The sequence below is a fragment of the Pongo abelii genome, chromosome X (assembly GCF_028885655.2).
Source record: "Pongo abelii isolate AG06213 chromosome X, NHGRI_mPonAbe1-v2.0_pri, whole genome shotgun sequence".
In the NCBI taxonomy this organism is placed as follows: Eukaryota; Metazoa; Chordata; class Mammalia; order Primates; family Hominidae; genus Pongo; species Pongo abelii.
The window spans coordinates 117,026,548-117,044,545 of record NC_072008.2 but is presented as its reverse complement, the minus strand read 5'-3'; the positions used below and the strand labels follow the sequence as shown (position 1 = coordinate 117,044,545).

Below are 17,998 nucleotides of genomic sequence, written 5' to 3'. Positions count from 1 at the left end.
ATTTGAGAGGAAGGTTCCCTTTAAGTAAAAGACATTACAAAATAACAAATACAAATGTACCGGGGCCCCTCGCAGGGCCTTGGAAGGGTTCCAGGCAAGTGAGGAACTCTGAAGGAGCAGTTTCATTCACTTCACAGTAATTAGCTCTTGGTAAGCTTTTTGGGGTCAATCTTCTGAAAAATCTGAAGAAAGCTATGGAACTTCTGCCCATAAAAATGTACTATATACATATACTTTCACAGGTTCATAATTCTCCTGGACTCCAAGTTAAGAGCCCCTACCTTAATCTGTACCTCCAAACCTTATATCAATTTGAATTCATGGCCCCTCTTGTCAGCAAATAAACTCTCCCAACTTTTCTATTAGTATTGGCAAAATATTTGTAGCAAATTGACTAAACACTCCACTTGGGCTGAGTTATATGCAGAATCGGATTAATGGTGTTTTCCTAGAAGGCCACCAGACTGCCAATGCCTTATCAGCCTAACTATGCAATTTTCTTCACTCAGGGCTAAGCATAACAAAGGCAGGAAGCCCAAGTTTGCTCCTCTTCTGGTGTTCCCTATCACAGTGAAATGATGCCACTAACCATGCAGATTAGAGAAGAAGCAAGGCCCTAGGCTCCTCCTCCTTTAGGCGGCTCTAAGCAATGAAAAAATAATTATGATCCTCCTCTACAATATGCAATTCAAATAAAAACAATACTAAGGCATAAACAATTAAGAAAGTGCAAAAGTTCTGATGTTCCTATGGTGATTGAGTCTTTTTTTCTTAAGCTATATATTCAAAATTAAACTGTTTCCACATTTTGGGTACTTCAGATTTACTAGATGCCATATACAAATGCTTGCTCTGGCTCCTGAGTAATCCAGCACTGGCCCAGCTGCCCAAACCAAGAATCTGGGAGTCGTCTTTCACTCCTTTATTTCTATGCTAATTGATCATCAAGTTTTGTATATTCTATCTCCTAAACTGGTCTTGAATCCATCCTCTTCTCTTCATCCCCACAAATAATTATCTTAGTCCAAGGCATCATCACTTCTCACTTAGCATCACTGCCTCCAATTTTATCCACTTCCATTCATTTCTCTACTCTGTGGCTAGATCACATTCTTGCATTTGTGTGTGTGTGTGTTGTTGTTTGTTTGTTTGTTTGATGGAGTCTCGCTCTGTCGCCCAGGCTGGAGTACAGTGGCGTGATCTCAGCTCACTAGAAACTCCGCCTCCCGGGTTCAAGCGATTCTCCTGCCTCAGCCTCCTGAGTAACATTCTTGACTTTAAGATGCTTAAGTGCTGTCCCCTATTACCCATAAGTTAAAAGTTCATGTTTATTAGCATGATATCCAAGGGCCTGCATGATATGTTCCTAAGTTTACCACTCCAACCTCTCTATTCTTGCCATGTGCCCCACTACTTATACATATTCAATGCTCCCTAAACTGCCAGGCTTTCTCATACCTCCAAGCTTTTATACATGCTATACCTATGCCTGGAAAGTCTTACTTCTTATCCTCTCCCCCAAATTTATGGGGATCACTCCTATTAGTCCTTACTCTTAAAGACTCACTCTTGGGCTTTTTCTCCTTTGGCAAGTCTTTCCCTATCTCCCCTGTGCAGACAAAGTTAAATGCCTGTCCTTTCATGCTCCCGTAGAACTACTCAGTGTCTACTTTGAGCTTGGTACCATCAGCATAGGATTGTTACTTTTTACATATCTACCTCTCTAACTAAAATTTGAGATACTTGACACTAAAGAGTGTGATTTATTTATTCTCACATTCCCCAGCAACTAGCTTGTACCTGCACACTTAATAGCTATCATGAATGGGACACTCACCACGTGCCAAGTATCTGGGGCTATCTCATTTAATCTCCACAACAGTCATATGAGATAGGTCTTGTTCTTGTTTTATAGATAAGTGGGACTTATTGGGGTTAAATCATATACTCAGGGTTACACAGCTGGCAAATATCAGAGCCAGGATTTGAATCTAGGTCCCCACTTTGTCTCCAGAACCAAAGTTTTCAACAGTTAAACTATTTATTACTCAGCGGCATTAAAAAAAAAAAAAAAAAAAAAAAGATTTGAGCTCTAGCTTTCAGTAAGTGTTTAGCGATAAACTAGACCCTAGATGAGAACTGGTTTTTCTTTTGTTTTGTTTTTTAGATACACTAAAATGTCTGTATCACCCTGCAAAATTCTGTGAGCATTTGTCATTTATCTTAAGCCTCAACCTGGTCAGCTCTCTGGGTTGATATTTGCAGAGAGCAGAAGTCCAAAAAAGTATCACTTTCTAAGTGTATCTCCCATATTCTATTGGAACTCAGAACAAGGCTACAAATTGCTGCCTGGACCACAAACTGCAAACAGCATTTGGCCTTGAGCTCTATTGGGAGTTCTGGTTGTAATTCCTGGGGCCAGCTAATCTCTCCAGAATCTCTCATCCTGACATCTTTCTCTATTCTGCTACTTCATAAAGAAAGAGAAGTCCCTCTAGTCATCTATCATCTTCTATATGCCCACCCCAATGTTCTGCAGTTCTTTTACCTGCAAGAGTTTGTCCTATCAGAAACATTTTTTTCTACATTTTCTACCTCTTCCTTCACCTCTTGCCTTAGGTTTTCATACTTCACTGTACATCATTTTCATCTGAGAACTTAAAAAAAAAGAGAGATGCCATCTCCAGAGATTCAGATTCACTTAGTCTGGGGTAGCCTTAGGCATCTTTATTTTTTAAAACTCCTCAGGTATTTCTATTACTTAGCTGGGATTGAGAACAATGACTTTAGACTCTACTATCCAGTGAGGGTATCGCTTCCTTAGATAAGACTGGTGGAGGCTGCTCACCCTTTCTCATCCCAAGCCTGTAGGCCTGAGAGAATGGAGAAGGCAGACTCTCTTTTTTTACTCCAAATGATTTGAGATCAGTACTTCTACACTTGCCTACAAAATCCTCTCTTTTGAGATTATCACCACCTAGTTCTCCTGGCCAAGTGCGTTGTTCTCCATTGAGGACTTTGGCTCCCAGTCTTCCTTCCTACATTCTGTGCTGCCACCACTGTGTGAAACAGGATATTAATGGACACCTACTTCATACCCTTTCCTTATGGATCCTTGATCTCTCTCAACTCTAATGAATTTTACCTCCCTTCCACTTCTGCAATCATTCCCACAGCCATCTTTTAAACCATTGGTTCTCAAGCAGGGCTGCACATCAGAATAACCTGTAGAGTTCCATAAAATACCAATGTCTAGAGCCCACCAATAACCTACTATATCAGGATTTCTGGGGATGAAACCTGGGCAAATGAACTTTTAAAACTCCAGAGATAATGTGCAGCCAGAGTGAAGAACCATAGTTGCCCCAGATCTTTTTATTATCCAGAATAACCCTTTCTCTGCAATATTCAACCTTGTTATCTCATTCTCTGAGCTCAGCTTCCCATCTGGCTAACCTGCTAATTGTTTCAAGTGCTTACTCCTATTTTACTTGTTCTTTGATCTCAACAAGACCTCCATTTCTAGAAGGTAATGGGGAATATTGAAACAAGGCAATAATAGCAGATTTGAGTTTCAAAATATCATTCTAGTCACTTCCATTTTTAGCCAATTTCTCAGCTCCCTTCTGGCTGAGACTCTATGGTCCAGCATGTAAATTGCTCTTATGCTTCTGTCCTGGAAAATTTCACTCTTTGACTTCTTGTTATAATTGTCCTATGAAACCCTACCCTAACAGAATCCAACTATGAAAGCTCTCCACTTCTATGTCAAGGCCGCCAAGAGTTGCTGGAGGGAAATCACACAGTCATGCAGATTGGCTGGTGCTTATGATAGCTGGGTCATTAATGGTGCTTGACAATAGTTTCGTCACCCCTTGCCAACTTCCTTTTCCAATCACCACACCCAATATTCCAGAAATTCAGAACTCCACTCTAACTTCAGCTCTACCCCCTCCTCCCTTACTTTCGGCATATGACCTTCCTTCTACTTCACTGAGATAAATGGAGGGACTCCTTTTTTTTCAGTTGAAAATTCCTTTGATTTCACTTTCTCTCCCACCCCTATGAATTTATCTCCAGCAGTAGCATCTTCTCTTCTCCTGCCTCACTCCTGCCACCTTCTACCTAAAGTGAATCCACCAATTATGCTCTATTTCTTCCTGTATCCTCAATCTCTCCCTCTCTACTGGCACTTCTCTTTTGGCTTAAAAAACATGCTGAGATCACTATTGTCCTTAAAAATTAAAATGCTTCTGCTTCTTCACATACTTCTCTAGCTGTTATAGTCTTAGCTTTTCTTTCTTTAGGTTAAACTTCTTGAAAAGGTAATCTGGATTTCCTTAGCTCTCACTCCTCAAACCAGTGTAATGACTCCCCTGAAGTCACAAATTAGCCTCCTCCTTGACCAATGGCTACTTTTCTGTCCTTACAAGTGTGGACCTCTCAGTCAAAACTGACATTTGTGACCACGAACTTCTTGAAGCTAACATTTCCCCCACCTTCTTTCATACAACTCTTTCCTAGAGTCTATTTCTGCATTTCTCAGTTTTCTTTCTCAGTCTCATTTGCAGGAGGCTCCTCATCCCTTCTCATCAACACACTTCTCCCTTGGGTCATCTCATCCACATGCATGATTTCAATCTCCACTGACACTAGTGATTCTCCATATATACCTCCAGCCATGACATCTCTGTTGCACCCCAATCCCCTGTAGTTAACTGGCTATTGAACACCTCTATTTAGGTGTCTCACAGACCCCCCACGCTAAATATTTTCAAAATCAAGCCTAATTATTTCATTAATTATCTAACTAATTAAGTGTTTTTCCCTATCAAAAACAGGAAATAACAACTCTTCTTTTGTTTCCTAACTCAACCTTCTCCAGCTCTTCCTCTCACCATCTGATTAGTTGCCTAGTTCTATGAATTCTCCTTCCTGAATAGTCCCTCTGCATTGTCCTCTCTTATTGCTGTTAGTGGCCCTTAAGCCAGGTCACTCTCATTTCTCACCTGTATGACTCCAACGGCCTGACTGGTCTCTTTCCCTCTCTTCCCGATTCCTCCTGTGGCTAGAGTGATATTTTGAAACACAAATCTGATATTGCCCTGCTTCAATGTTCCCCCATTGCCTTCAGAATCAAATTTAAAGCCCTTAGCATTGCATAGATAAGTCCTCCAGGATCTGGTCCCCACTTACATCCACAGCTTCTTCTCTACCCCTCTCCCACTCTCAGAGCACCAGTTTTTCCGAACTACTTGTAGTTGTATTCATAGACGCTCAACTAACAGCGTGTCATGTCCGCTGCCTTCAAAATGATGGTCTTTCTACCTGGCATGCCACTCACTCCTTAATGGCTAGTTCTATGCCTCCTTTAAGACTCACCTCAGTTCAATAATCATCTCCTCCAGGAAGCCTTCCCTAACCACCCCTTCCTTCAGTCTTGAATAATTGCCTCTCCTCAGTTCTCACTCCTACATATTACACTTACCACACTAAACTCTAATCATTGAATAACTTATCTGTGTCCCTGACTAGACCTTCAGTTCTTTAAAGCCAGGGACTGGGACTTTTTCACCTTTGTACCCCAGTACCTATCTAGCACAGCATCTGACTCAATGTTTAATGAATAAGCAAATGAACAAAAAATGAATGGATGAATGAATGACCTTCATTATATGAAATGAGGCCCAGTATATGGGGACAGGTCATGCCTATTTGCTGTTATGTGTTCGTAGAAGAGGAGAAGATGATCGATGTCTGCCAAGAAGGCCTAAGGGTGAGGAGTATATTTTACAGTTGTTTTTGTAGTTGAAGTTGTTATTGGTGGTGTTGTTGCTGTTTTTCCCCAACAGTGGGGATGACTCTATTCATTCAGGCACACTTCTTGCCAGGTAACACTTTGGGGCCAAAGGCATATATGGCAACATAGCTGGGCATGGTTCAAGGTTGAGCAAAGCAACCAATTCTCCCCCAGGATGAAATCCCTGGATGGTGCTATGGCTGCTTTCTGAAAGCAATTTAGAAAGCTCTCACCTCAGTCTTGCTTGTTGTAGGAGTTCCATTTGTTATATTCCCCTAAAATTCCTGGAAGTTTTGCTGGGCCTACTCACTGGATGTCATATGGTCATTTTCAGATTTATTTTTTAGAACTCTTTCTAGCTTCTTGAAAACAGAGCACGCAGGAAAAGAAAAAGGGTGACAGAAGACAGACATAGGGAAATGCTTTCCTACATAAATTTAGCCCAAAAGCACAAAACAATAATCATCTTTTTAAAAGCAATGAAAAGCATGCAAAATATTATGGTACATGTCATAATTTTAAAAGCAACATTTAAAGCCTTGTTAATACGGAAAGCTAAAAGCAAAATATCATATAAAGCATTTTTACTGCAGAAATAATTTTTCTAAAGAAAAATAAACACATAGTCTGACTAGTTCTATGAGGCAAGCATTTTACAACCCTGGCTCTAAAACACAACTTCCTCCTGCTACTGTCCCAGCTTCTTTTCCTTTGAATCAGTGAGTCAGTTAGCAACTATATTGAATTGTGGATCAATGTAGTGACAGGTTATTCTGGGTGATTCATTAGAAACTTCAGTAATATTCTGAACTTGCAATCTAACTGGGAAAATAACCTTAATAAACAAGAAATAGCAACAGAAACTACCAAAGAAAATTAGGTGCTAAGTTGGGCAGAATACAGTATAGTAGCATGTCAAAAGAAAAGATCACAGAAATCTGTGGTGGACAGTCAGGGCTTACTGGAGGAGGTATGTCTTGAGAAATGGGCCTTAAAGACGATACCTAGGTGCAAGGGTAAGTCATCGCAACTAGGAAGAACAGTAGAGGTAAAAGGTTGGAAGTAGGGATGTATATTGCATGTTGATGAGGAAATGAGAAGACACAATAAATAAGTAGGGTGTAGCCTTGGAAATCAGGAAGGGAAGAAAGATGAAATCGGAGGTAGTAATACAAAATATGCTGAGAAAGTTTTTGAATAGTTGAATGACACAACAAAAAAAGGTGTGAGAAGACAAGCTAGATAGCTGTGTGCTGCTAAAGGTACATATGCCATGGTGGGGGCAGGCTTCCAGATGGTTGCTGTTTCACTCAGGTGGAAAAGGAGAATGAATGGTGGGAGTGGAATGGGGAGGACCTCCCCACCACTGTATCTGTTTTCTCTAAGATCACTTACTGGACATTTCCCACAAACTCGGTATGTGTGTGTGTGTATGATTTCTGCAACTATGTTGAAAATTACCTGAGGATAGGGAACCTTGTCTCATATGTAGTACCCCTCACAATAATCAGCACAGAGCTAGGCACATAAAAAGTAGGCACAACTCTTTTCTGAGTGGTATATAGGCAGTTAAAAACATGCTCCAGATTCTGTTATATCTAACTTTTAAACTGAGATAGCTAATAAATTAAATCTGTGCTCAAAGTCAGAATGCAGCCCAGATTTGTGCATTGGCTGGATACCCATATGCCTCTATCCTGTGGTCTTCCATTAAGTCCTTTGAGATAAAGGAAGCCTAATAAAACCTTCTGTTAGGAGGCTTGTAGTGAAGTTGCTGGGGTCGAGGCCCTCCTGGGAGGTGCACTTATCTCATAATCCCTAGCTTGACACCAGAAGCCCTTGTCCTTCTTTCCACCCTTTGTCCCCCTCACCCTGCCCAGGTGCAATCTGTATTCATTCAGTGTTATATATTCCTAAAGCCAAACAACTTTTGTAGTCACAGGGACCACTTCTGGCAGAAACAGTGGAGATGGCTAGGTTAGAGATCTGTCATATTTAAAGGCCGATTTTTCATCTCAATATTCCTGAGCCTTGATTTGGGAAATCCATGTTGAAAGGATATAGAAGTCTTATTAAAGGGCCATCCACCTCCTATGGGTGACATCCTTCATTTTCCTAACAAATGATCCTTAGTGACTCAGTTACTCTTTAGCTGGATGATAGATGCTTTCGGTGGTCCATTGATTTATCTGTTACTAAAAGGCTGTCAGTCAGTGCCCCAAACAGGTCATTTACAAAATGTTGCCTTTGGCCTGTAAGAAATGAAATGCCTTAGTCTCTACATAGCTACCAGGAAAGTGAATTAAGTACTATGGTTTTCCCTTTTTTTATTAAAAAAAGTGCCATTTTGCTTCATCCTCTGATTTGTGGGTCACAGAGCACACTGTGCCATAACCCTCCTTAGGGAACCCTTCTGAAGCCTTCCTTATACTTAGGTAACAGTAAGTATCTCAGAATAGTTCTTCCTATGACAACAGCAGCCCTGCAGGTTTCAAAGAGGCAGGCACTCATTTGTGAGAGCAATAGTTCCAGAGGGACTGATTTCTGCAAAGCATGTTCTAATCCCTGAGACATCTGCTCTGTAAACAAATATCCTGTTTGGGGGCATATTACAAGAGGGGACCCACAGGAATTTCTTAACTCCTGGATTTACAAGAAGTACATTTCCTTGTACACAGGGAGAGATCAGTTCTTTTGTTTACGCCTAAAATTTTTTTTTGCTATAAAGACTATCATTGTGTGGGCCTACAAATCTATTTTTTTTTTGCATTGGAAATATGTGAAAGTATATGTGGTGACTACAATAGAAAGATAGGCATAAAAATAGATTTTATTGTTGGCGGTAAGTATTTAAAGCAACTGACAGTACACGGTGAATAAGAATTTTAAAAGAAATTCCATATAACATACATATTTCTGGCATAAACTTAGCATCTTGGGCAAATACATATTGATTCTGAGCAGAAAAGGAAGGTGTTCATTAAATGAGTAAGAGGGCCCAAATATCTTTTACATTCTGGATCATGAATGAATCTAAGGGGAGGGATGATAGGTGCACCACTCTAGTGTTCTATTTTAATATTCCATATTTTTCTTTTTTACAAAAGCTAGTTACTTCCTGTTAGCAAATTAGGCCCTCAGGAGGAATAACTTGTCAGGATAAAGGTATGACTACTGTTGTAACCACTGAGGCACCTGGGTTCTACTTGCTTCTGTAAAAATTCCATTTTTGCATATTCCATTGGCTGAAACCTGTTTACAAAACAAGCTACTCTCATTTTATGCAAGCAGTATAGTCTTCAACTACCACTGGACTAGGAGTTGGGGGATCCAAATTCTAGGTCTGCCTTGCTTTGTTATTAAGTAGTGGAGCAAATTTGTGGAAGTCATTTAACCTCTCTGAACTTCTGCCTTCCTCTGTAAAATGGGAATAATCCCTGCCTTACCTCCATCATAGGAAGTTTGAAGAAGGTAACTGATATGAGAGATTTTGAACATTGTAATAATACACCTATAACAGCCTTCCAAATTACATCATCTTATAGCAATATACTAAGTAACACGGTAACTATGTTTAGACCTAGCACTTTCATCTTATGAGTGATATCCTTAGAAGTATAACTACTGAGAAAAGAGGATTAAACTGGGCCATTTTAAACATTCACTGCTCTTATTATAATATCTTTTATTATATCAGCAAATCTCAAAAGCATACAGTTGGGAAGGCCCATGGTGGAAGGTCCATTCTCCCGCCTTCATGTAGAACTTGCTAAAGCCATGAGATATCCAATGAAGATTCTAGAAAATGTCACTCTTAGTAACCTATAGCATCCAAATAGCCTATCTGGAATTTATGTCTAGTTCCATTCTCTCTGGTGGAATATTAAGCCCATTTTCTCCTGCTAGTTCTTCAGTGGCTATGGAAAACAACATATGTCCTCCACAAATTAGCAGGCTTTAATGTACAGATAAAAACTCAATGTGGTACCTGATTCTGCAAGAGTGGCCACAAGCCCAATTCACAGGTCAGATGTTCCATGAAGATGATGGGATGGGGGAAGTAAAATGATAGTCACATGTGAGCCCTTCAAGTCACCCCCACTCACACATGCAAACAGCTAGCACCTTCAGTGGTATCATCTTCAAAAACATTCAGCAACAGTGATTATTCTGGGAAATCATTAGGAAGTAACCTCTTACTCATCTCCCTCTAGGCAACACATACTGGTTCCACTTTCATTTGCATTCAATTGACATGTGCGACAACTTTGATGGGAAACATTTGAAAACAAAAAGCAAAGATGAGGCAATGTCCTAACTAGACACTTCTGATCATGTGGATAATTATATAGGGTAAAAGTCTGAGGAGAAAAAGGAGGCCTCATTTGCCTTAATGGGGAAAGCAACTTCATATCCCTTAGCCTTTGTCAATTTTCCTCTTCTTGCAACACTCCATTTTTTAAAGCATATCAAACTTAATGTTTAATACAGCACTCTTCTGTCTTCCCCTCTTATTCCGTCCATCTCTGTATCTTCTCCACCTCCTAATCTCCCTTTCAGTCATTACTTCCTCTCAGTTTATTTCTCCCTGTGGCTTCTTTACCTTAGTGTAAACATCTCCCAACCCTACGTTCCATACTTCTCTTGGATTTGACTGTCTGTTGGTTTTACGGGGCTACCATATTTGTGCCGAGTTTCCCTGTTCATTGGCCTTAAAGTGGAAGCACAGACCCTGGTAGATAGGGAAAGTGTGTCCTTATTCTACCTTCTTCCCATTTCAACACGGGTTTCCTAGGAGTAAAGGAGCAGTACAAGAGACTCTTCCATTGGGGCATAGCACTGACCCCAGAGGACAAGCAAGATGCCATGTCCTTCAGGTTTCCAAAAGGGCAGGGCAGTGATTTCCAAAGAGCACTCTTTGCTAAGCTGGATGGGCTACATTTGCAGAATCAAGAATGTAAGCACCATTCAGGATGTAGCAGTCTCTGATACCTGGCTTTCTGATAACAGAACCCTGAATTAATTGACACTCTTACACATTATTGGTGCAGTGATAATAACTTTGAGCTACTGCAAGATCCCAAAGGGTCTCCAGTATCACCAAAGAAAGATTGCATACTGTTATCACACTAAGTATATTTTATTGTGCATTAATTAGATGAAAGTTAGTAATATGCATTGACCAAAACATTTGATTAACAAGACCATAAAAGATAACTGAGAGTTTTCTTTAATATAATTGTTGTGCAGCAAGGATTCCTGCTGTATAGAGTATATAGAAGATGACATACTCTGGGAATTAGAACTATATATTCAATACAATAACAAAACTATATAGTACTTTAAGAACTCTTTCACATATATGAACACTGTTATTTAGAACTTCAGCTTTTTAAAGTAAGCAATATGCAAGCCTATAAAGTACACACCAAAAAAATCTAACCTACAAAACACCCAAAGCAAATGTTAGCATATCTCTATTATCAAGAATATCTTCTCACCATCGTTTCTTTCAAAAATATGCGAAAAAGTTCTTTCTTTCCTTATGAGTGGCAATTTTTAAAAGTCCCCTCTTCTGAAATTCAGATATGTTTCAAAGCACACTATCATCTTCTTAAAGAAAAATGAAAGCCACTCCTGGCTTTTAGATGCTGGGAACATAGTTTACCACATATTCCCTTTGTCCTATTGCAAGGTAGTGTGATATAGTAGAGTAAGCATCGGGTTTGGAGTTAGAGAGACTTGGGAGGCCTCTGGCTTCTGTCATTTGCTATGTGATTCTAGGTTGATTGTCTACTTAAATGCTTTGAGCTTAAATTGCCTCATCTGTAAAATGGGAATAATATAGAGTGGCTGTTAAGTGTTAAATCAACACATGTAAAGTGCCTGGCACATAGCTTGGCACCCAGTAACTAGTCAGTAAATGGTAGAAAACTTCCTATTTGTCTTGATTTGATTTATATACAATGATTCCTTCCTATGCCTCCACGAAGAAGGATCATCACATCATTCCCAGGCTCACCAACTCCCAAATCTCTCTAGATTCCCCACAAATAAAATGCACATGAACTGTGCCCTCTAAAGACACAGTCCATTACACAGCACTGCATATCCTCTGAAACACACCTAATGCTCAAGTGCAGCAGAAGACACAAGACATATAAGCATGCTTCAGTAGACACAGATGTCACACAGAACATGTCACCTCTAAATGCAGCCTCGCAGCCTCACCTGCTTCTTTCCAATATGTTCTTCCAAGCTTCAAGTCCTTAACATTGATTATTTTTGGAGGCACTATGCAATTTTCAGAGTCCTGGCTGCATTAATTTGCCTCATTGTTTTTTCCTTATTGGTTTATTTATTCATGTATTTATTAATGTATTTATTTATTAGTGTGTTTATTCCCCACCATGTTCCAAGATGGATGTCAGATGGCTTACAAGAATACACAAAATACAACATGATAGCATAAATTCAAAGTAGATAAGAAAGTAAAAGGAAAAAACAAAAACCATAAAGATAGGAACACGAAATGGAGCCTGACAGAAAGCTAATACAAAGTGCATACATACCGTAGAGTCCCATTACAAGTGCTATGCATTGACCACACATTTGGCTCCAAGCTTTCTAGTAGCCAACAAAAGAGAAACCTGATCAGTCCCAGACTTCACAGGGTCCATAAAATAAAATCAATCCATATGGTTAGGATGTCTCTTTCCTGGTCTAAATCCTGAAAACTTTTCTACAGTAAAGTATCATAAAATGGTGGCAAACTGTCCCTCCTGAATTGCTCTAACACCAAAATTCAGCTTCTGGAACAGTCACTAACAAAATAAATCCTCAATCTTGAAATTACATCTACTATTTCTTTTTTTTTCTTCTACCTGTCTCTTGAAGTTCCACTTAGTCAATGAAATGTAGCTATTAAAAGGACTTCTTCAAAAACAAACAAACAAACAACAAAAAATCCTCTGCTGTCACCAAAGCAAATATTTTCAGTTAGGTAATGAAAAAGACATTGTGAAATTACAATGGCCAAATTTGGAAAGACCCTCAAATATCCAACAAAAGAAAATGGTTAACTAAACCATGATGTCGTCCTATGATGAAATATTATACACCATTGAAAATGATATTTACAAATACTTTGCATAAATGTAGGAAAATATTCATGATAAAAATGCTAAAAGCAACAAAACTGTATGCATTATGACTTTTTCTATGTAAAAATTATATATGTGCACATATAGCCATAGAAAAAGACTGGAAATAAATCCACCAAAATATTAACATTGCTTCTGGGATTTGTGATTATGGGTTGTTTTTATTTTTTTCTATATGCTTATCTTTATTTTCCAAGTTTTTGACATTGATGAACAATTTATGATGAGACAAAGACGTACTAAGAAGAAAAATACCAACTTAGTTACCTCTGGCTTATAAAATTATAGGCACATTTAATTTTCTTTTTAAAATTTTCTATAATTGACAAAAAATGGGAGGAAGTTACTTTAAAAAATAAAAGAATTCAAAAACTTAGTTTTCTCAGTTGTTCGTTGATAAGGTCCAAAATGCTACAAATATAATGATATTATGGTTATTCAGCACTTCCTAGTTTTACTTTTAATAGCCATTGGGTACTTAATAATTATATTCAATTATCACTAATATTGTGATATTTGTGCCAGGTATTACTATCCTCACTTAACAGGTGATGAAACTGAGGCTCAGAGAAACCAAGTGACTGGCCCAATGTCACAATAATCAGTGGCAGAACTGAACATGAACCCAGGTCTCAAGAACCCAAGTCCAGTGCTCCTTCCATTAGTTCAAGACTGACTGTGGTTAAGCAGTTACCAAGAGATAGGAACACAGAAATAGTAATCCCTCTTTCCCCATGAGAGTCAGGTTCCTGAACAACCCCCAAGGTAAGAGAGTTCAGCTGAGGAGATCATGATATTGGGAAGGAAAAAAATGGGCAAAAATGAGGTCTCAAGTAAACTGTTGAAAACCCTCATAAATATTTTTATGCAGGTAAACAATAACAACAGCACATTACATAAAAAGAATAATGAGTTTACATAGTTTAAATCAGTAAAAATGATAGGCTTTATACAGTTTCCATTTAGATCCTGAGATGATTTCCAGAGGTGATGAGGATGTATCTATCACTCATTATGGTAGTGGCAAATGAGGGTGACAGAGAAGCAATGAACAGAAGTGGACTATTCATTAGTTCAAATTATGGATGTCTATACTCTTAGAGTCAGTGAAGTCGAATCCTGAAGTTATAACAACTTGCTTGAGGCTTTATTTCTATCAAGCAAGTGAATTTAAGTGGCCCTTCTAAAGATGCTTTCATCTTCTCAAGTCCTTTTTGAAGACACCTTAGCAGTTCTGTATGGAGTTCAATTTAATCATTCAATCTTTGTCTGAAGGTAGCTTATTAGCTGTCCAGTAAGAGTATTTAAATGGCACTACTTGATAATTTAGACTTTTCTGAGGTTTCTTTCTTCCCAATATAGTCTTTTAGAAAGTCTCATAGGACCTTTTAATAGAGTCTAATTAAATCAAACTTTGTCAGAAGGTAGTTTTATCAGCTGTCCAGCAACAGTATTAAATGGCACATGATTTAAGTTCTATTGAAGATTGTTTCTGTCCAATATGATTACGTTTAAAGGCATCATAGCACCTCTTTATAGAATTCTAAGTCACTCAAACTTTGAACAGGTAATATCTGACACATGTAAAGATGCCAATTTTAATTACCTTCTTAGGGAGGTTTTAATCTTGTTCTAAAAATTTTGCTCCTGTTTCTTATTGCTGTATTTGTTTCCAGTCCCACAGCCTCCTAATTGTCTTCATCATCACTTTTGATAGTAACCTCTGGAGTCAAGAAAGCTTCCTGAGGATCAGCCTCTAGCGGCATTAACTTGAATTGGTGTCAACAGTTTCAGATTCAACTTCCGACAATGATTGCTCTTGTGCCAAATTTTCATCCTCATCCATAGGTTTTTCTTGTCTTTGGGAGGGATAGAGGAAAGATATTTCACCACCTCTAGCCAAGTCTTCTCACAGGTCACATTAATGACAGGCTCTGTTAAACTATCTAATGCCTCTTTGGGAAGTTACCTCCTGAAAACCCATTAAAAATCAACAGCCAAACTTTTATTAAGGATATGCCATTAATAATGATGTAGGAGTCTCGTGCACTAGGATCTTCAGACAGTGGAAACTTCGTGAGATTGCGAACAAAGTTATACATTGGTTTATAATAAGCCTTCCTGAATGGCCAGATCAAACACTGACTGAAAGCTCAAGAATCTCAGACATGTGGCTAGTTATAAAGACAACCTTACCATGAGGATACATATTGGCAAATGTACCTGAAGCACCAAATAGACTGAAGAATCAGCAGGACTTTGAATTCAAGGTATCTTTTTTTTTCTTTTAAGTAGTCTTGAACATCCACAAGAAAGTACTGTTCAAACCATCCCTTAAGGAGAGGAAGATTCATCCGGGCTTTTCTGTTTGCTTGCCAGTACACTGGAAACTTGGCTCATTTATTTCCCCTGAGAGGGTTTGGGCACAGTTTTCTGTAGAGCAGCAAGGGTTTCATTATGAGGTCACCTGAAGTATTGGCAAAAAATGGAAATGTCAGCTTCTCTGATTTTGCTGACCTCGGCATCAGTGGGCGCTTGCTCTTCAGAAATATTCAAAGGGTTTCAAAACTTGACAGCCTCGATCGCACTAAAGATTTGTGCAGGCATGTAATCCCCTTCTTCAGCCACTTCCTGAATTTGTGGTGAATACAACATGAGAGCTGCAGGAACGGTTTGTTCTTTGGCACAACTGTCAAATAAGACCTGGTCTCCACATTATGGTGCACCTTAAATTCATCAAACCATCCCTTACTCCCAACAAAATTTTTTCTGGATTCATTTCAGTGTCTAAAAACATGTCTCTGAAAATTCCTCTTGCATGGTCACAAATCTCTTGCATGGAATGTGGTTCATTATTCTTCAGTTTATCTTCAATCCAGAGGTTTAACTTCATCTCCATCTTTTCCATCCTTGGGTCATGAAGAACAAAGCATCTTTTAAGTTATGCAGGTGTACAAGTGGCAGTACTGGCCATACTAATAGTTTCAGCTTTCTTTGTGGTATGAATTGTAGATTGATTAACACTATATAAGTGACCTACAAAGCTATTTATTTTACCTTGAAGAAGTGATTGAGAATGTCCTGTTTCTCTTCTAAAGACATCACCCTTCTTGCCCTTCTGACAAGTTTCTATGGTGTCAGTGCCCTTGTACTTGCTTCATATCTGTAGAAGCCATGTTTCAGCTTTATGCTAATTAATGCAACCTGAAAGTTACTTACTAGAGATTTCATATCCCTGCATGTCACAGAGCATTAGCATATGACATTTAAGCACCAAATGGTATTACAAACACCAGAAGGATAAATTATAATATATTGGTGTGCTACTCAGTACACATGGGGCTGTCTAGGGGACAACAGGTTGAAGAATGAGAATGGAAACAAATGACTCAGAAATGCCTTCCCACTTACAATATAGTCAGAGAGACAATATTGTGGCAACGTGGACTGATTCTCATATACTGAATTCAAATTTTTCAGTTATCAAAAAGGTATACAGAAGTAAACCCACCTATATTCAAATTTCCAAAAAAGAACAACTTATAGTTAGGGAGGGATCATTGTAAATTCTACTCTACATTATCAGAAAGAAAGTCACTGTTAATATATTCAAGACAGTACTGTTGCTATGATTACCCTTGGCTTAACACTATGAATTTAATTTTATGTGAAAGGCAAACATAGTGTAAATGTATTTTCTGTCAGCCCGCAGTAAATCAATCAAACATTATTCTCTGACAAAATGCAACCTCTGAAGATGTAGATGTAAAGGGCAGGCAGGCCCTGAACAGTCAATCCTCAAGAAACAACTACCTAAGAAAGAAAGTGAAAATGAAAGAATAAACTAGCCCATTTTCAATGCCCGGCCACTGATACTTTACTTTTATCCCCTCCTCCTGGGAAGATAGAGCGAAGCCTGGCTTTCTTATTCTTCTCTTCAGGGGCCATGGGAAGTGGTTTGGAGCTGTGGTTGAGTGCTGAAGAATCCCGGTTGTTACTATTCATCCTCAGTGGAGGAGCTGGGGGTTTCTCTTCATTATCCAGACCGTCAGACATTTTCAGTTACAACTAATTTCACAGCTCCTAAAGAAAAGGAGGGAAAAAACAGGAGTTGAGGGAGAAGAGGTCTAAAAACCTAATAAATATATGGATTCTAACATCTTAGAAACAAAAGCATTGCTCTCATGTTTTCTCAGGTTTTGTGTGAGGATCGTTTTTAGGGGTTTCTCTTCTGGAGGGAAGGAAGTTACCTCCCAAAAACCCTGATGCAATTTTCAAAAAAGGAAAGTGAAGGCAGTAATTAATGGCTTTTCAAATATTATAAAAATATGTAAGTCCCTTTGCTTTTCCCACATTGAAACTCTATTTTCTCCTCCCCACTAACAGTGTTTTAGTGAACAATTTACAATCTTATTTTAAAATTCTACCCTGATGATTGTAATGGTCAGGTGATCAGCCTCCTCAGAGTTTGGAATTGACACAGGTTTGGCTGTTGATTTTTAATGGCCCATAACAATGACTTGTTAGCTGCTTTAACATCAAGATGTCCTTGGTGTTTATTTCTTACATGTGTGTACCTCAGTCACAAAATGCACTCTCCTGTTTTTATGATAATTAACCGAGAAACCATCCCATAGATCTGGCAGTTTCAACAGATTTGGAGTGAGCTGTTAGGGTAAACAATGTTCCATATTCTCCCAACCAGGCAGAAGATAAAGGTGGGCAAATGTTGGAGGGCCAGTTCCCGAGGAGGCACCATAACCTTACTCCCTGCCACATTTTACGTCTTGGAAGAAGGAAAAAGGGAGGTGACAGAGGTAGCTAGCTGTAAGATCCAGTCTGGGTTTTAGGAGTTTACTTGCTCTGAATTTCATTATTCTTTTTCTTTTTTCTTTTTTTTTTTTTTTTTTAGATGGAGTCTCGCTCTGTGGCCCAGGCTGGAGTGCAGTGGCGCAATCTCGGCTCACTGCAAGCTCCGCTTCCCGGGTTCACGCCATTCTCCTGCCTCAGCCTCCCTAGTAGCTGGGACTACAGG

General features: G+C 39.0%; 1 protein-coding gene across 16 annotated transcripts in view; it reads right to left on the bottom strand.

Annotated features, from left to right (window-relative positions):
• PAK3 (p21 (RAC1) activated kinase 3) overlaps positions 1-17,998 on the bottom strand; it is a 297,720-nt gene that overhangs the window by 87,841 nt on the left and 191,881 nt on the right. For all 16 annotated transcript variants that reach the window (XR_010138925.1, XM_054544144.2, XM_054544143.2 and 13 more), the window contains 1 exon segment: positions 16,845-17,046. Coding sequence is in view for 15 of the 16 variants with exons in the window: in XM_054544144.2 (XP_054400119.1) it covers positions 16,845-17,019 (175 nt within the window). In the remaining variant the exon portion in view is untranslated.